The following is a 20,041-nucleotide window of genomic DNA, read 5'->3' on the forward strand; positions in this document are numbered from 1 at the left end:
GGTTCTCTTAGTAATATAGATCTTCCAATGTCAACACATTTTATTATAGCAAAACAATCACATTTGTTAATATCACCATTGGGTAGTTGTCAAGATCATAATGATAGATACAAATTTTCCAAAATCCATTTGAAAGCTAAAATTTTATCATTGGCAACAAACTCTGACATTTGTTTTCTTTGAAGTGACAGGCTTATTTTGCTCTTTTTCAAGAAATAATCTGTGCTGGCTGGGAGGTGGGTGGGGGGACAGGGTAACTGGTGATGGGCATTAAGGAGGGCACTTGATGTAATGCGCAGTGGATGTTACATGCAACTGATGAATCACTAAACTCTACCTCTGAAACTAATAATACACAATATGTTAATTAATTTATTTTAAATTTAAAAAAAAAACAGTCTGACAAGTACCCAAGTCTGAAGAACCTTAGGTTGTCAGCTGTTCTTTCAAGTAAAAACGATGTTCCATGAATAAAGTGACTATCTTAGCTCACAACCCTAAAAGGGTCTCAGACTATAGGATCTACAGACCACACTTTGAGAACCATTGCTTTACCGTAAAGAATAATTATCAGTTAACTTTAGCAGTTGGAGCAGGAACACAATATCCCTTTCAAATCACTTCTTATATTTTCATGTGGGTTTACTAGAAGTGAAAGTACACATTAAAATGACAGGAGTTTGAAATCCTTGGAATAGAATAACAGTAGTTTTGACCTAGAAGATTATCTAGGCCAGCATTTACCAACTGTTACTGCTATGTAAATGAACCAAAGATGGCCTCTATGTAGTTTCTTTTTTTTTCTTTTTTAAAGATTTTATTTATTTGAGAGAGAGAGAGCATAAGCCAGGGGAGCCACAGAGGAGAGGGAGAAGCAGGCTCCCCGCTGAGCAAGGAGCCCAATGCGGGGCTTGATCCCAGGACCCCAGGATCATGACCTGAACTGAAGGCAGATGCCTAACCAACTAAGCCATCCAGGCACCCCTACATAGTTTATTTCTTCATAGCAGATTGGGACTATTCAAAAAGCCACCAGCATCAAATCTTTATTCATTCAATGATTTTAAATACAGCCTAAAGAAGCAGATTTTTAGCATCTAGAGCCTGCCTGCTTTGCATACCCTGAAAAACTGCACTCAAGCCACTCTTGCCCTTTGGAGCTCTCTGACCCAGAGACTCCCTTATCTTGATGCTGAGCAACATCATGACACACAAACCTCCTCTCCAGTCCTCTGGGAATTCCTTTACCCTCCTTCCTTCTCAGTAGTGCCCCCACCAGACACACACACACACACACACACACACACACACACACACACATTGCTGTCTTTGGAAGATCTCATGTTGTGAGGGACTTCTGAAAGCAAATCTGTCAAAGCGCAGCCTAAATGAAGCTTATTGTGTCCTACTGCCACCTTGTGGTCATATCTTTTTCCTTGATCTGCCCTGAAATCCCTTAACTACAGTGACATGTTATCATGTTCTAGAAAATACCATAGGTATAGTGTTGGAGCTTAGGGCAGGCCATCCCAAAATATGCTATGGAGTATATTTATTATTTTGAATTAAAGTTACTTAAGAAACAGCCAATGCAAGAACACTCTGACCTTTTGTCTCCCAAAAGTAGGAAACAAATCTCCCATGTGAAAGGTACCCTCCCTGCACCAGGAGCTAGAAAGACATCCTTATCATCAGAGATGGGGAAGTCTATATAAACAAACCTTGTTACTTTTACTAATTTACTACCCCAGCCTCAATTCTGTTTAGAATTCCTTATTAATTAAAGCTCCCAAACATAAATTTTCTTTGTCCTGTCAGTTCATAAAAAATTTGTTTCTCCATCTAAAAAGTATAAAAGCTGTCTGTCTTGGTCACTTCTTAGGTCCCATATCTATGACACCTCCATACATGCAAATTAAATTTGATTTTCTCCTGTTAATCTATCTCCTGTTTAATTCAGACAGCAGCCAGAAGAATCTTAAAGGGTAGAGAGATATTTTTCTTCCCCAACAATAGCATAGAACTAAAAGTGGCTTTTTTTTTTTTTAGATTTTATTTATTTATTTATTTATTTTAGAGAGAGAGCGCATGCATGAGCAGGGGGAGGGGCAGAGGGAGGGGGAGATGGAGAGAATCTCAAGCTGACTCCACGCTGAGTTCAAAGCCCAGTGCAGGGCTCAATCTCCTGACCCTGAGATCATGACCTGAGCTGAAACCAACAGTTGGATGCTTAACCGACTGAGCCACCCAGACACCCCAGAACTAAAAGCGTTTGTGTGTCCAAAAAGTTTGGGAAATGCAGCATACCACTATAATGAATGTTAATTTATCAAAGGGTCTGAGAAATACTATAGCTAAGAAACTTGTTTAACTATCTTATTCCAAGCATTTCCCAAAATTTCTTTAGCACAGAACACTGTTATGGACCTCAACTTGCCCTTGTGTGTAATTGTCAATCATAAAATAGAGAGATCTGATAATAATGCAGAAGAGTTCATATACCATTGCTTTATTAAAAAAGGTTCATAAAAAAAAGAAGCTGAAGTTTTTCAACTACCCAGATCATTTCTACTCTTCCCCCTTTCCTGTCAGCACTACTACCATGGTATATTTTTGCAACCATCATTAAATGAAAATAAAATGGGATAATATATTCACCTTATATTTAATTTTTATTTATTTTTTTCTCCAAAGAAGGTAAATGATTTCATTTACAAGGTTGGCCCGGTAAATGCAAGTTTTTTCTTCTTTCATGATACCTTATATAACATTTTTCCTCATGCTTATATATTTATGTGGTTGCTTATATATGACTATATAAGACAATATGATTTATTTTCCATAAAAATATATGTACATAAGTATGTTCAGTTATAATGTTATCCCCAAAGCAGTCTCACCCCCAAATTGACAGTGTCACTATAGTTTCCCCCAAATTCCCTAAATTAATAGGTTTATCTTCTCTACTATAATTCTAAGTATTTTTTAAATTTCTTAACCTTAAAGTCAGACTATAAACAGAACTCCACATTATAAATCAGGTGTTGAAACTGTTTGAAACACCTGATTTTATTTCTGCAGAAAAGAAAATAAAAACTAAACTGCTATTGGGCACCTGGGTGGCTCAGATGGTTAAGCGTCTGCCTTCGGCTCAGGTCATGATCCTAGAGTCCTGGGGTCAAGTCCCACATCCGGCGGGGAGCCCCCTTCTCCCTCTCCCTCTGCCTGCCACTCCCCCCTGCTTGTGCTCTCTCTGTGTCAAATAAATAAAATCTTGGGAAAAAAAAAACTAAACTGCTATTAAAAATATTGTAAATTATAATTTTTTAGAAAGAAAACTGCAGGTCCAAAGTAGAGCCACTTGCCCCAGTAGAGCAAACTTAGACTTAACTGCAGTTTTGGTTTCTCCAAGCAGTGAAATTTTAAGACAATCAATGTAAAATTTTCTGTTCAGGACCAATAAGGTAATCTATCACATGGGCCCTCTTCATCCCGCCAAAGAAAGGTGAGGTAATCCACCTAATAGGACCCTTTGCCTTTCCCCCTATGAGAAGGTGACCTTGTTTGAACCAATCCCTACTTTTCTTTTGCTAATAACTTCTTGCCCTACTCTCCTTCCTATAAAAATCTTCTATTTTGTACAACTCCTTAGAGCTTCCCTCTACTTGCTAGATGGGATGCTGCCTGATTCATGAATCAATTAATAAAGCCTATAATTTACTTGGCTGAATTTTGTTCTTTGACATAATGTACTTTTTCTAGATGTTATAGAAGCAGAAAAATAATTTTACAACTTATTAAATTCTTTTTAAATCAGTTATGTCTGCAGTGATTATCAGTAAGTTCAGCTCACGCACCTTTACTAATCTACAACAGACAGGCATTTCAGTTTCTCATAATTATCTAAACATGTTTCACAGTATTTGCAGGTGTGGAGGTTTAGATTTTAAAAGGGCAATTAAGCAATAAGACAGCACTAAATTAATTTATGTTTTACACTGAAAGGCAGGAAAAACCAACAGGAAATCTGCTACTTTTGATTGAATTGACCCAAATTTTAGTCATATGTGAGGATTTGTTTCAGCCTGATTACTACACAAGGAAGTTCTTTACTTAGATTCCTAGATTTGTCAAGATATGTCAAGATAAATATGTCAAGATTTACCACCTAGAGCCCAAAACAAACATTATTTTAAGACCCAAGTGGTTTGCTTCTGAGTTTCCTTTAATTAAAGTTGATTGTTTGCTTAAAGGACAACTCTTTTATTATTTTGTATTTTACTTTTTCTAAATCCTATATTATTGTTTCCTCATTATTATTTATTCATTATCAATTCCGTGCCACAGAACTTCTTTATTCCAGACACTGTAATGAAGCATTAGAACTTTGACCATTGTTTGTAAAAATCTGTGTAGACTACACAGTGAAAAAATTACTTTTTTCACTGTGTAGTCTACAAAAATATCTAAATTACAAATGTAATTGATCATTTGAAAAAATTTGTTAATTTCTGTTTCCCACAGTTTCTTTTTCTTGGTGCTCTAAAAGCCCTGCCATGTATCTCTTTAAAAAAGTGGTCTCCATCTATATTAATCATTGATTTTCAGAGATGGTAAAATCTTCCTTAGACTTCATCTACACAACACCCTTGTTTTAAGGATAAGGGAACAGAGAATGACCTTAAGTGGAAATACTTGATAGAACTGGAAGTAAAAACCTAAGTCACCTGATCCACAATCTCTAATTCTTTCCCCAGCAGAGCAATTTCCTAGAACTGTTGGTGTTAGTGGCTTAACTGTTACTAGAAAAGGGAGGGAAATAGGAGAGTGACATCAAGCAACAGCAGTGTGATTGGTACTGATGATTTTTTGAGTCTTTTTCAGAGTCTGTGTTTAGAAGGGTGGCAGAATATGCCACCCCAATATGCTTCTTCAGGATAAGGACTTTTTTGAGTTATTTTTGAGAAACAGCAGACACTAGAGAAGCTCTGAATATGGAACAGTTACCCTTTTGTAAGAGAAATTTGCATTTATAAAGAAAAAAATCTCCATTTGTAAGTATCTCCCTCTCTATACTTGGAAGAAAAGGGTGACTAAATCACAAGAGAATCTTGTCAATGGAGACTACACCAACAAAAATCTGTATAGCAAAACTTACCTTTACTTTTTACTGTGCTTTTTCTAATAACCTCCTATAATTTGATGCCTTCCCACCCTGCCCCACCCCAATATCTTTCTTTTGTCTTTAGATGAAGATGGTATGTAAAGTGGTGGCTAGGGCCATCTCAGGGAGTTTACTCATTTTCCCTGGGTATCTCTCAGGCATACATGAAGCATACATATTGATAAACTATTTTTCTCTGGTTAAACTGTCTTTTATTATAGTGGGGTCTCAGCCAAGAACTCAGGATAGAAGGAAAATTATTTTTCCTCCCCTACAGTTTCTACAGTGTTCTGGAAAGGGATCACTAAATACTTAGAGAACCCACAGTTTCTCTTTATAAACTCACAGGCATTGATTATTCCTACTATTCAAAGTCACCATCCTAAATACTCTATTTTCTCCAGAAAAAGGTGCCTGAGGAGACTTTGAGTAATGTAATACTGCCATCTAGCATCAAAATTTTAAAATTACCTAAAAATATACTGTATGGTTTACTGGAGGAAAAAATGTCATCCTCTTTATGTGCAATAATAAATTTCTACAGAAGGATGACACAAATGCAGTCAGAAAATAAATATGTATGTATGTTTGATAACATGTTCATAATTAGTAAAAATGCCAGATAATCCTAAAAACACCAACTAAAATGAAATTGGGCAGTATAAGTCCGATTTTATTTTTCTTTTTTAAAATTGTATTGGTTATTCTGGGTCTCTTGAATTCCCATATACATATTAGGATCATCTTGTCAATTTCTAAAGAAAAAAAAGAGAGACAGCTGGGATTCTGGGAGTGATTGCATTGAATCTGCAATCAATTTAGGGAGTATTGTCATGTTAATATTATCTTCTGATCTATGAACACAGACAGATGTCTTTCCATTTATTTAGATCTTGAATTTCTTTCAACAATGTTTTGTAGTTTTCAGACTAAGTTTTTCACTTCTCTTGGTAAATTTATCCCTAAGTATTTTATTCTTTTTGATGGTAATGTAAATGGAATTCTTTTCTTAATTTCATTTTTGGATTGTTCATTGCTAGTGTATACAAATACATTTGACTTTTGTATATTGATCCTGTATTGTGCAACCTTGCTGAACTCACTTACTAGTTTTCATTTTTTAGTGGATCCCCTAGGACATTCTGTAATTATACAGGACATTCTATATGTATTACATAATGTACAAATAAAGATAGTTTCACTTCTTTCCTTCCATCATGAATACCTTTTATGTCTTTTTCTTCCCACATTTCCTTGGCTGGAACCTCCAACGCAATGCTGAATAGAAGGGGAGAAGAACAGGGGCGCCTGGGTGTCTCAGCCAGTTAAGCAGCTGCCTTGAGCTCAGGTCATGATCCCAGGGTCCTGGGATCTGGGTCCCTGCTCAGTGGGGAATCTGCTTCTCCCTCTCCCTCTGCCCCTACCCTCCCAGCTTGTGCGCGCATATGCATGCTCTCTAATAAATAATCTTAAAAAAAAGTGGGAAGAGCAGACATCCTTGCCTTGTTTCTCATCGTAGGGGGAAAACATTAGTCTTTCATCATGAAATATGATGTTAAAACTTTAGTTCTTTCATAGACACTATTAGGTTGAAGAAATTTCCTTCTAGTCCTAGTTTGTTGAATGTTTTTACCACGAGTGTTGTCAAATGCATTTTCTGTGTCAACTGAGATGATCATGTGTTTTTGTCCTTTATTCTATTGATATGGTATATGTCATAGGCAGAACAATACCCCAAAGATTCCACGTTTTAATGCCTAGAACCTGAATATGTTATATTCCATAAGGTTGCAAATGGAACTAATCAGTTGACTTTAAAATAGGGAGATTATCCTGGATTATCCAGGTGGGTCCAGGGTAATCATAAGGGTCTTTATAAGGGGAAGAGGCAGGCAGAAGGAGAATCATAGAGTTGGCAGCATGAGAAGGACTCTGTCTACTGTTGTTCATTTTGAATATGGAGGCATGCAAGGAATGTGGTGGCCTCTAAAAGCTGGAAAAGTCAAGGAGGTGAATTCTTTCCCTTTGAGCCTCCAAAAAGGAGTGCTGATTCAGTTTAGCCCAATGAGGCCTAAGTTGGAATTCTGACCTCCAAACTATACAATAATAAATTTGTGTTGCTTTAATCCAATAAGGTTGTAGTAATTTATCACAGTACCAATAGGAAACTAATAAAGTGTATTAACAATTTATTTTCAGATGTTAAACCAACCTTTCATTCCTGGGACGAATCCCAGTTGATCGTGGCGTACAAGTTTTTTTATATATTGCTAGATTTGATTTGCTAGTGTATTGTTGAGGATTTTTGAGTACATATTCATAAGAGATATTGGTCTGTAGCTTAGTATGTGTGTGATGTCTTTATTTGGCTTTAGCATCAGGGTAACAATGGTCTCACAGAGTGAGTTGGGAAATATTCCCCTATACCTGCTATTAGCAAAGCCACTCCACCTGTGTTATAGTTACGGTTTTCATGATGGACATTTGTCCACGCTTTTACTTTCAACTTATTTGAAATCTGTCTTTAATCTAGATTTCCTATATAATGGATTTCCTCTGTAATAAATGATATTTTTATGACAATAAGACTGCATTTGTTCTCTTATGAGCTGCTATTTTTGAAAATTAGCTGATGTAAACCTTTGTTTTTTGAAGTATAATTACTTTTCATTTCCATACACTCTGGTTCTCCTGCTTACAGTAAGTTTTGGTGTTTGGGCTTATTTTTGTTTTGCTTAAAATAAAATTTAGAGGGTGCCTGGGTGGCTCAGTCAGTTAAGTGTCTGCCTTCAGCTCAGGTCATGATCCTGGGGTCCTGGGATCAGAGTCCCACATCAGGTTCCCTGCTCAGCAGGGAGTCTCCTTCTCCCTCTGCCCTCTGCCCTGGATGCCTCCCCCTGCTTGTGCTCGCACTCTCAATCTCTCTCAAATAAATATTTTTTAAAAAATTAAAAAATAAAAATAAAATTTAGAAACCATATATTGGGCCCACTTTTTTTCTATTGGTTTGTGAAATCTGTAACTCCAACAACCACTAAACTAGAAAATTCCAAGACTATTTGAAGAGCTGTTGTTTATACAACGTAGTCTGTATCTATTAAACAAGTTTGGTAAACTTATGAATAATTTTTAAAGTAGTAACATTTTATCAGTATTTTTGCTTTAACTCGTATTTTTTAAAAGATTATAAAATTGACTTGGCAAAAGAAATATTAAACCATATTAAAAATCACTACTGAGAATAACTGTTGAAAGAAATTCAAGATCTAAATAAATGGAAAGACATCTGTCTGTGTTCATAGATCAGAAGATAATATTAACATGACAATACTCCCTAAATTGATTGCAGATTCAATGCAATCACTAAATGTCCAATAATATACATTGGTTAAATTATAATGAATTCATATATTAGTTATCTATTAAAAATCATGCTTTATAATAGTATTGTGTGACATGGAAAATGTTTACCTCCAGGTCAAGTTGTCCTATTCTAGTAATTGCTCCCTGCCTTCACCATTTTGGGCATGTTGCAGCTTCCCAGAGTGTCTTACCACACCTACTGGCTTTCTTTAATCCTGCTCACTCCGTTGTACATAGTCGCTGTGTTAAACCCTGTTCAGGCACACCACGTTAGTACATCTGTTGCCTGCCAGGACCCTGAGAGAGTTCATACACAGGTTAATGGTGAAATTATACCTTTAATCTCTGGCTGGTGAAATTGAGACTAAATTACAGAGAAAACAATGAATGCCTATTTTTTTTTTTACAAGTATTACTGTGGTATGTGTATTGCAGCTCATAATGAGGGTTACCACTAGTTAAATGTTTTTAGTTGCAGTTCTTTATATATCATCCCCTTTAATCTTTTCAATAACCCTATGAGGTATCATGGTTATCATCCCTAGTTTATACATGAGGACATATTAAATATCTTTGATTATTGTGAATTAATGTATTATCATTGTTTTCTTTTGTAGATCATTCACGAGAAGTCCTGGAGCAATTAGTAGGCCCCAACAAACTAAAGCAAGTGACATGGACTGTTTACTAATGCTTATTAAAGCTTATCAAAGCAATGATCATACTACATTCCCAGGAAACAATGGTTTTAGAGATTGGCTCTCCGATAATGTGCTTGTTGCTTTGAAGTTAACAGACCGTTAAACATGTAATAGTGCTATTATCCTGTTTGTTTGCGCAGTCATTGTTTTTGACATGGTAAGCCTAGCATGCCCTCTGATGTATGGGGGGGAGGGGCGGGAGAGGAGTACTGTGTTTGTTTCTTAAATAACAAAGTTTTAAATTACCAGTTTTTCCTGGAGATTTCCTTCTCCTACCTACCTATTTGTGCTGCCATAAGATAAATTTACCAGTATGAATAACCATTAGGAGAATTCTTAGTGTCTCTAAAAGCATAATTACCTTCCTAGCTATTTTCTGGGCCCTACCTTCCTTAAGTATTTAAATGCTCATTGGCCAAAACCAAAGCTGAACATCAGGCCTGTAAATCCTCACAGAATTTAATATTTCAGTAAAACAAAGAAATAGAATAGTTTAACGTCATAAACCCAGGACATCATACACCTTAGCCATTTAGCATATGAATGTTACTGAGGCCCTTGCCCAGCCACTTACTTGATTTTCATGGCTACTTTTCCCAAATACGTGCTATTCATCTATGAAATTTCCTCCTTAACAACTGCATTCAGGAACGTGTAAGAATGAGTAAATATAAAATATCATTATAGAGGCCGTTTCCTAAAGCTCTGTCAGTTTCATATTGTGAACTAAACACAGATCTTAGTTTTCAAATGAACTGCATTACTCTTATAATCACAGTTATATATACTATGCTTAAGTATATATACTATGCTTAAACCGTCCCAAATTCAGTATATTGCCTGTACCATGAGCCTGTCTCAGGGGGACTTTTTTAAAGATTTCCTATTTTAACTCTGATGTAGTACAGAAGAAGGGAAGTATGGTATGGTAAATTTCTTCTACATGTTTAGAAGAATGTTTATACATTCAACTCTATTTCTTGACCTCACTACTAATTACTTTATAAATGCGGTGTATGTACAGTATAGATATATATATTGGCCTCAAAGGTAAGACATAGGTATATATGTAAACCATGGCTAAGGCCTGTTCCACCTATGAAATTTTTCTAAAGACAAATTCAATAAAATTTAATAGTAAACGTCAAACAAAGTCAGTAGCTTTTCCCCCTTTTTGGGAAACAAGTTTTTCAAGATCTAGAGTGTCAGCTTTTTAGGGTCTGTAAAGAATTATCTTCCTAAAAGCACTTTGCAGTTTAATATTCTTGCCCTTTTAGATTGCTGGTTGTATTAGCTATCTCTGTTTAAAATTTCAGTACTCCATTCCTACCCATCTCTACCATCCTCACCTCACACTTGGACCTCTTTATTTTTCTCCTTACCGTCTATCACCATCTGGCATCTTGTCTGTTTTTATTATCTATCTCCCTGGAATATAAGCTTCATAAAGACAGGAATTTTTGTCTTTTCTTCCCCAGTGCCTAGAACAGTATCTGGTACATAACAAGCATCCAATATCTGTTGAATGAATGAACACAAAAAAAATAAATAAAGGAGAAAAATAAATAAAGAAAAATAATGCCCGTACTTCCAGTTTCCGGTCTAATGTTATAAAATGATTAGAAGTCATCACTCCCGTCCTAAGATAAAAGCTGAACAAACTGAAAATCATGAAGTGATACAGTATTACTTGAAAGTGGACTTGGACTAGTTGTAAGTGTATACTAGGGCAACCACTAAACACAATTTTTTAAACATGTATAATATCCTAAGAGAGGAGAGAAAATGGAAGCATGTAAAATGCTCAACTAAAACCAAAGAAGGCAGGAAAAGAGTGGAACACCAAAAAAGAAACAAGGAACTAGGGCAACAAATAGAAAAGTTATAAATACGGTAGAAATTAATCCAGCTATATCAATAATCCCTTTAAATGTGAATGGTCTTAATACAAACCTGTTTGTTAAACTATGAAGTCATTCAAGACTCACCATTATATACATGGGAGATTTTAAAATATCTTAAGTAACATTTGGATATCTCGAAGACCTTGTGCCCACCTAATAAATCATCAAGAGAGGATAACAGAAACAGGGTCTGTAGATATTTAAACTTAAATCTTCTCTTTGTGTCATCAAGTTGATTTCCACAGTGCTCCCGAGTATAATTTACTCTTTCTTATCTTGCTGGGAAGGGCAATAACCAGCAGAGTACTCTGAATTTTCAAAGGATATTGTCAAAAAAACTCTCCTCTCAAATATCATCCAGTGCCATTGTAACCTTTAATTTCTATTAATCTTAACCAAGTCTGAATCAAAATTTAGGTTGATAATGTTTAAGACCCAACAGACCAATGGAAATTAGATGCACAAGAGTTGTTTCACTGGGCTGAAATAAACTCTGACTTCCAAGTTCAAGAATCACCAAATCCTCTGCAGCCCCAGCTCCCAGACTCCCATCGAATTATCCTATTTTCCTATCTGAGCAACAACTTGCCCGTTAACTGCTTTCTCCACATTTCTGCTGTATGACTGTAACTCTGATCACATTTCCCTGGTACCATAATCCCAACAGCATGCGTGTATTATTAGAAAGTTTATATATAAAGCACATGTTATAACAATTCCTAAGCAGTGTATAAGAACCTAAGAGTACATTAGGAAGGCTGCATTTTATATTTCACTTGTAACACATACAATGCTGGTGTTTAGTTTTGAATTAGAGAATAGAAAATCTACAGTACAGAATTATAAGACCCAAAGGTAAAACCTAAGCCTCCCTCCCACCCCAGTCTACCAGCTATCTGGTACCCTCTCAGAAGGCAACCATATTAGCAGTTACTTGTTTATCTTTTCAGGGATATGCTATATATGTTGCAAGCAAATATGTATGTGTATATACATATGTAGGTACGTACATACATCTTTTCATACATTCATCTATAAATAGTGGTATACTATACATATTCTTCTTCACATTCTCATTTATCTCATAGGGTTTTTATTGATATATAAGATCCTGACAACCTGGGCCATATAGTAGCATTACCAATTTCTAGCTAACCTTCGTGAACCATAAAGAGGCATCAGAAAGTGTCACGGTATATAGGAAATTCTAAAATCTTTATCTTTATCCATGACTGTCATTTGAGGTCCTATTATGTACTAAATACTGTATGAGGCACTTTATACTTTCATTTAATAAAATAGCCTGGAGGTGAGGTTTAAGTTTGTTACAGTTTTATAGAGGAGAAAATTAAAGCTGAGAGAGCTTAACTAGCCTAAAGTCCCAACTAGAAAGTGACATAGTTGCCTGACTCCAAGCCCATGTACTCTGTACCACACTAAATGCAGGCAGCTCTCACCTTTACAGGTCATTTTTTGAAATACACTACTCTTCTATATTTTGTATTGTGTCTAATTTGAAGATCCATCATAGAGTTGTCCTCAACTACAGAAACAGACTTCGCTTTCTCATTTTCTTTCTCATTCCTCTCCACTACTTAAATTACATGTTGCTTCCATTTTGGTGTTGCCTTCTAGAATTCTATTCCTACAGCAGCAAAACCAGAAAACTGCAGGTAGAGATTTGTATATTTGGCATAATGCAGAAGGAGTTACATGACGAAGGCTGACAAAACTTTAAGACTTCAGCTTTTGGAAACAAGATACTACATGCTTTAAACTGGAGGGTCTTTTAGGGTTAAACCCAAACATAACTATATTCACACTTGGAAGCATTTGGACAACTCAAGGCTGAAAATCCCATACTGTGCTTGTTGTCAGTCCATTGTTTTCCTTCCTAGTAGGCTCTGGAAGTGAATATTCTACCACTTTGTGCAATTGATGTTGAATGCTATGTCCACTGAACTGGGGTCGTCCAGGGTCACCAATCAGGACTCGAGTTCTGTGGGTCCAAAAGCAATTCTTCAGCCATTGATGAAGACTGTCTGCAAGGTCTTCTTTGTAAAACATATCTCCAAGCACAATAAGGTCCCAGTTATCTTGTTCCAAATCCAAAATATTTTTGGTTAAAATGGGAAAAGGATCCAGTTGGTTCAACTCGCAATTCAGTGTGATAGCCACTCCTGCAACTTTAAGAAGCACATAATGAACTGGTTTATGCTAGGCAGTTTTAATCCCCTATTGATTAAGTAATTTAGAAAATCTAACAATATTTTTTCCCTTTTGTTGAAAGTTGTTTTTTAGGTAAAGAAGTATCTACCAATATAAACTATTTACTGCAATTTTCAAATACATGAATGGATATCCTGAAAACAAAACAAATAATACAAAATGCCTAGAAATGTGGAGGTTTTAAGGAACATTTGCTGATCTAATAACCAAGAGGTTTGGTTTATTATAGCTGTCCAGGGAAACAAGCCTTGGGCTTGAGCAACCGGGCAAGTTAGAACTGAGACCCCTGTATAAAATAAGGATCTCAGGGCAGCTGGGTGGCTCAGTCCGTTAAGCTTCTGACTTGATTTTGGCTCAGGTCATGATCTCAGAGTTGTGAAATCAAGCCCTGCATCGGGCTCACATGCTGGGCGTGGAGCCTACTTAAGATTCTCTCTCTCCCTCTTCCTCTACCCCTCTCCACCCCCCCAAAAAAATAAGGATAAAAGCTAGATCCTCAGTAAAATTGAAAACTAAAAGAAAATCAGAAAAAATTAAAACTGACCTGTCCCACCTTAAGTTTTAATGGAATAAACTCTCCCACAAAACACAAGGCCTCTCTCCTCACTTGGGTTTTGGTCAAATACACACAACCTACATATTTCAGGAAATCCCTCACCCAGAAATTAACAGTAAGTGCTCCCAGCTTGGTACACTTTGGGACATCCGACAGACATAAATACAAATCCTCTGGAGAAACACGCACTTCAATTCAGGCCTCACAGGCTCCTCACAGATAATGTCCTACTGAACAGAAGTTCACAATATCAGACGACAAAATATACATGGAAATAAGCTATCATGTTGAGGCATCTATAGATATTTATCCTGGAAGAAAATAAAGATGAGCTTTAAGTATTTTTAAATATGAAATCCTTACTAGGGTCTATGTCGTTGGCCAAGACCCTTGATGCCCCGCTCATCTTGGCAGCGATAGCCGCAGCTCCACATCCGCTCCCAATATCTAACACAGACTTCCCTCCAACCACACCAGGATTATCCAGAAGATATCTAATTTGGAAAGAAAGCAAAGAAACACTGAGATGGGAGAAGGTCAGTAAGAGGTATTAAAAAAAAAGTCATCTTTTTTTTTAAGCTCTACACCCAACATAGGGGTTGAACAACCTCTAATGACTGAGCCAACCAGGCAGACTTCAAAAAAAAAGTTTTTTTAAAATATTGAGCACTTACTATGATCCAGAAACGGTCACACACCAAGAATATTTACTGACAAATTACTGCTATAATAAGGATTCAGTAAACTAGATCCAAAATTCACTGTCTCCTTCTGATTGATTGTGCATCATAGAGTGGTTTTACCTACTGCTTATGTTGTTATAATGACCTCTCTGGTAAAGTACAAAGTCCAATTCAACCAAACAATTTGGACCAGGACTAAATAGTTATCAAACACTGAAGACGGATGAGAAACCCTGAAATAAATAATAAACCCTGACACTTGACCTTACCACTGGAAAGTGAAGACTATCCGGGACTATGGCAAAGTAGGGGTGTACATGGCCCATCTAAAGCGAAAGCTGCTACCCATCTTCAGCTCACTATTGCCATGCAGAAATCCTGTTATCAGATTTTCCTGTTTTTCAAAATCAGACATTTTTACATGAAATTTCCCAAGTTTTATTTTTATTTTTTTGAAATGTCCCAAGTTTTAAATGTTAGCAACTGATTTTTTCAGTTTACAAATAAAGGCCCAACAAAACACATCTGCGGGTGATTGTACTTGTGATTGTATTTATATTTGAAGTTGATAAACAATCACTTTAATAGACGTCACTGAAAATGTCAATATTTTTAAGGTATGATGTAAGTGAATAAAGCTTGAAAATTTGGCAACAACCAGAAAATCAGAATTGTTTGATAACACTTAGAAAGCTTTCCAATCTTCAGGATTCTCTGAAAAGCTCTACATATGCATTTATTTCTTTTGCACTTAAAACTATATACAATAGGGGCGCCTGGGTGGCTCAGTGGTTAAGCGGCTGCCTTCGGCTCAGGTCGTGATCCCGGAGTCCCAGGATCGAGTCCCGCATCAGGCCCCTGGCTCAGCGGGGAGCCTGCTTCTCCCTCTGACTCTTTCCCTTCTCATGCTGTTTCTCTCTCAATCTCTCTCTCTCTCAAATAAATAAATAAATAAATCTTTTAAAAAATATATGTTTAAAAAAATAAATAAAAAAATAAAACTATATACACCATGAATTCTGTTAGGCCATCCCATTCCTGCCAATGAGAAGTCCTTATCCTTTTCATTTCAGAAGTCTATACCCTTAAGGTATAAGCAGGTTTAATCATTTACCAATCTAAGAGCAAAAACCAGACTGAAATGCTGAAAGCTCTTGCCTTTGTCTCAGCAGCTGTGTTTTAATGAAAAGCATAGCGTGAATGTGTGAGAGAATGTCCTAAAGAACACTTTTGCTGTGTGAGGGCGGGGGAGGGGATGGAAGAGGAGACCTTAAAAATGCAGATTCGGGACACCTGGCTGGCTCAGTCCGTACAGCATGCAACTCTTGATCTCAGGGTTGTGAGTTCAAGCCCCACAATGGGCATAGAGCTTACTTGAAAAAAAAATTTAAAAAAATACAGATTCAAATCCAGAGTTCACCTGAGATGTCAGTAAGCCATCAGAGAAGAGGAAATCCTTGTGGGGCCCACTCACTCACATATCTCATTCTTTGGGAAATTGAGAGAAGTGAGGCTCCAGGGAGGGACGGAGGGTGAGGCTCGAGGAGCAACATTTACTAGATCAAACTAGGAGAGCTAAAGGACCAGGGCTTTAGGTTCCATCTAGAAACTGCACTGGCCATACCTTATGAACCATGAACCAGAGAATATTGTGAAATTTCCAGATCATTCATAGTATGACAGGTGATCCTAGGGTTTCTTTTGGAGAGAGAACTGTATTTGGGGAAATACACTGATAAACTGCTCCAAATTAAGAAAACAAGAATTTGGGGATTTAACTCTGGTTTTTTGTGAGGAGCAGGGAGAATACAGAGTTGGAAGGGGCTGAAAAAAGAATCTGCAGAAAACAGGATCTGTATGGGCCTTAAAGCTTCCCATTTCAGTTAGGGCAATACCTAGACAGGGCCTGGCCTCCTGGCCAGTAGATTGCCCAGTAAGGTTCGCTGTAGGGCCACAGGTCAGCTTTTTGCCACCAGAATTTGCATCTGGGCGTCAGAAGCCGCAACTGGATTTCAGGGGTGAGGCTGCCACTGGTGGTGACTTCAGTGTTCTCCTCCAGGAAAGCTTTCATCTCAGGGTCCAAAAAGCTTCTAGTTCCTCTCCAGGGGGAATGGCCCCAGGGAAACAAGGAAAGGCCATTGCTTCTCACAGCTTTCAGAAAGACACCACAGTGGTTCATGGGAAATAGTGCACATGCTCTCCAACCTAGGCTCGAAGCCATCGGTCCTTGTCCAAAACACAGGTTCTGTCAATGTTGCTGTTGATAAAAGCTGCTGCTCCTTGTGAGGAAGGAAGGACCCGGCTGCCACAGTGATCTCAACTGGAATCCGTGGGTCTCTAAACACAGAAATAATACTGAAAATTCCAAGGTTCACTCACACTTCCAAATCCCATTACATAGGAAGAAAATATTACAGTGTAAGCTCTGTAGCAGATGATTCACAAGTGCAAGTCCATTTCAGATGGAAGTGTTGGTGCATCAACTTAGGAAAATCCAACCTTTTAAAGGAAGTCTTTTCACAACAAAAGCCTTTTAATAACTTAGAACAGCAAATATACACACATTTGATTTTGACAGAAAACCTCGGGAACATGCCTATTACATGAAATAAGGTTTACCTTTAAAGTTCTTTCACACACACACACACAAAATAAAGTTTTTTAACACATTTAGTAAACCACTTACCTTTAAGCAGGCACTGTGAACAAAATAAGTCTCCATCTTTGGGAAGCTTAGACTCTAGCAGTGAGGTAGAGCTATTACCAGGGCAAACACGGTTCTGGCCTTTATGAGGTCTTGCCAAGAGTTGTGGAGGTTACCAAACTATAACTGTAGACAAAGGTATAAAAATTATACTGAGTACACATCAATGTAATCAAGCTTCAGATTTTTTCTTAAAACTTTATGGATTTAATTGTCATAAAAAATGTCAACTCGCAAATATCTTGCTCTAAATATCTCTGATGACTCATCTTTACCAAGCCTGGGCCAAAAAGGCTTGTTCCAACAGAAAAACACCTTGATAAGAACAAGAAAGAATAAGAAACAGCAGTTTAAACACAAACAATATGCCCAGTTACTTGGGACCTCTGACCTGTTCTGCATAAATGTTTTAAACAGTCCTATATCCATCCACCCAAATATTTAGAGTAGGGGCCAGACTGGTGATCCATGAGTGATGCCGCTGGTTATAGCAGAGGGGCTGTGGCGACCTGGATTCTGTTTCTGAGCAGTGCAAAGGGGCCAGCAAACTGCTTCCAGGTAAGAACACGCTGCCAGATCTTCCAGTTTCTCAAGATAATCCAGATATTCACACAAAAACCCCCACTTGTAAACGCAAGTGATCAATTAAAATATCAAAACACAGGGCAGGCTAAAATGCCTGTCAGGCCACTTGCGTGCGAACTCAGGATAGGCTTTCAGTGGGTGTCATCTCCCCATCGTGCCCTCGGGATCCCAGGACTAATTCCTTTAGGAAGTGTTGGGGCAGCCCTTGAATCGCACAAGCTTATAAATACAGCAGAGCAAATATGAGAGGATTTTGGTTTGGAACACCGTGTTGTCTAGACCGGCGCCTCCCCCTCTCACCCCAACACCAAAGAAGCATCCTTTATGAACATGGGACCATGCGGTGGGCACTCGGTACCTGTTATCAATGTTAAGGAAGGAAGAGGGGTTAAAAAGGTAAGTTCCAAAAGTGTTCGTGACCACGTTATTTCCCTCCGAGGAGAACGGAACTCGGTCTTAAAGGGGCAGGCACAGGCCTCCTTTTTGTCCTCACCAGGGTGGGCTAACAGCGCCCAGGGAAGCTAAGCACTCGCCTTTGTGCGTCTTTCCCGGCATTCTTTAGAACCGCACCTGGCGCGCCGACCCCCGCGGGCAGGCAGGCGCGCGCCTACCGGATGCAGAGCCCAGACCGCGCGCCCCGCCCTCCTTCCCAGCAGCCTCCGTCGGCCTTTTCCTACCTTAAAGGGGCAGGGCCTCCGAAGGAGGCGGCACCCAGACCTCTTTCTGTAAGCGTGGGACCGTCAAACTGATTTCTGCGAAATCCAGTGAAACTGTGGAGGGTTTGCTTTGTGCCAGTCACTTGTTGGAGAGGAAAAATGTTTCCCTTCCCTTCCTCCGCCTTTCAAAGCTTCTTCCAGCTGACCTTAGAATTAAATTGACATGAAACACATCAACAGGAGAAAACCAAATTGAACCTTGTACCTATGGGAATGCCCGGTGTAGAAGAGATGCAAAAACAGAAAGGTTTATATGTCGTCCTGAACTAAAGAGAAGGGAGTTTGGGACTTCAAAGGGAAGGAAAGTAATTCACAGAAGATGAAAGGAGTAAATGTTTGCTGGGCCACACAGAAACAATGGGACAGAGAGGAATTGTAACAGACTTTGCTAAATTCCTCCCTATCACGCCTAGTTCATATTATGCTGTAGTTGTCTATGGTGATAGACTTCTTCTGGAGCAGGTCCTCTATTTATATTCTTCCAGGCAGTTGGGGGGGAGGTCAGTTTCTTCCTGAGTCTTTGGTACCTTGATTGTTTTCAGTTCAGAAATAATCCACAGGCCAAAGTGGCACATCTTGGGGCAATTCCTTCAGAACCCCTACACACACTTCTAGGCACTGGGCAGAGAGTGGTGAGCAAAATAGACACAGTATAAGCCCTTGATGACATTTAAACTTCAGCTGAAATCATAATGTATGTCCTCTCTCTTATAACTTTCATAAATGTACAATATAAATCTATTTGCAATCTATATCACTCAAGTTCTGGACCCATATGTCCATCTTCCAACCCTCAACATCTCCAAAATCGACTCATCACCCCACCTGACAACAATTAAAACCCGCTCAGGTGTGCCAAAGGGAAAAAAGAAAATTGACCGAACTAAGAAACGGGCAAATCATGTTTCTGCATCTTAGTCTGCAGTTTGGGGAATGATCTGACAGCCACCTGTTCAAAATTAGAGCTTGTTGCTTATGTTCTCCGTTTCAGCCCTCGGATTTACAGGGTTTCCCATTTTCCCTGTAAACTGGAACCTCTAGGAACTACTAGAAGGCAATGAAACTTTATTCCAGTTAACAACCCCAGATGCATCCTGCTCATTTGCTCCTTGCATGAATGACTACTTATTTTAGATGGGTAGGATACACACCTAGCATCTCTGAGTCACTCTGTCCTAGATTTCCTCTATAAAAACTAATATGACTGTGAATAAAACGGTATTTATTAACTGGCTACTTTTTAAAAAAATGAGCTGCTGATGTAAACCTTTGTTTTCTCAACTATAACTTCTCGTTTCCGCACACTCCAATTCTCTTACTAGCAATAAACCTTAATCCATGTTCAAGATCAATTTGTCAAAGAGTTGTTTTTAACTAGCTTCTGTGTTCTATCCCTGTGAATAGCAAGAACATCCCGGTTATTGCCCAAGACACCA

At 38.1% G+C, this 20,041-nt stretch overlaps 2 protein-coding genes across 3 annotated transcripts in view; one reads left to right on the top strand and one right to left on the bottom strand.

The window, feature by feature from the left end:
• Positions 1-10,815, top strand: part of AMN1 (antagonist of mitotic exit network 1 homolog) — a 53,118-nt gene extending 42,303 nt beyond the window's left edge. Inside the window, exon 7 of the mRNA XM_025879569.2 lies at positions 9,145-10,815. Within this exon, the coding sequence (XP_025735354.1) occupies positions 9,145-9,218 (74 nt within the window). The 3' untranslated portion in view covers positions 9,219-10,815. The remainder of the gene's footprint in view (positions 1-9,144) is intronic.
• A 673-nt stretch (positions 10,816-11,488) lies between these two features.
• Positions 11,489-18,526, bottom strand: ETFBKMT (electron transfer flavoprotein subunit beta lysine methyltransferase). Of its 2 annotated transcripts, none has more exons than XM_073877738.1 (5): positions 18,423-18,526; positions 17,287-17,430; positions 16,496-16,937; positions 14,281-14,411; positions 11,489-13,318 (listed from the first exon to the last, which is right to left on the bottom strand). In XM_073877738.1, exons 3-5 carry the CDS (start codon positions 16,819-16,821, stop codon positions 12,975-12,977), a joined length of 801 nt encoding a protein of 266 aa, XP_073733839.1. In that variant the 5' UTR covers positions 16,822-16,937; positions 17,287-17,430; positions 18,423-18,526; the 3' UTR covers positions 11,489-12,974. The 2 variants fall into 2 exon arrangements, with proteins under 2 accessions (XP_073733839.1, XP_025735329.1); XM_025879544.2 differs by having other exon boundaries at positions 18,383-18,512.
• Between the last annotated feature and the right edge of the window lie 1,515 nt (positions 18,527-20,041).

This window comes from Callorhinus ursinus, unplaced genomic scaffold, assembly GCF_003265705.2.
Source record: "Callorhinus ursinus isolate GAN/ISIS: 27379988/994484 unplaced genomic scaffold, GSC_fseal_2.0 scaffold27, whole genome shotgun sequence".
In the NCBI taxonomy this organism is placed as follows: domain Eukaryota; kingdom Metazoa; phylum Chordata; class Mammalia; order Carnivora; family Otariidae; genus Callorhinus; species Callorhinus ursinus.

What these genes read in the sequence shown, in the direction of transcription:
- ETFBKMT (XM_073877738.1), bottom strand. Translation starts at nt 16,821, where the DNA reads ATGGCTTCGAGCCTAGGTTGGAGAGCATGTGCACTATTTCCCATGAAC. An exon ending in GGAGGCCAGGCCCTGTCTAG is followed by an intron (nt 14,412 to 16,495) that starts GTATTGCCCTAA and finishes TTTCCAAATTAG; the next exon opens with ATATCTTCTGGATAATCCTG. An exon ending in GGCCAACGACATAGACCCTA is followed by an intron (nt 13,319 to 14,280) that starts GTAAGGATTTCA and finishes TGCTTCTTAAAG; the next exon opens with TTGCAGGAGTGGCTATCACA.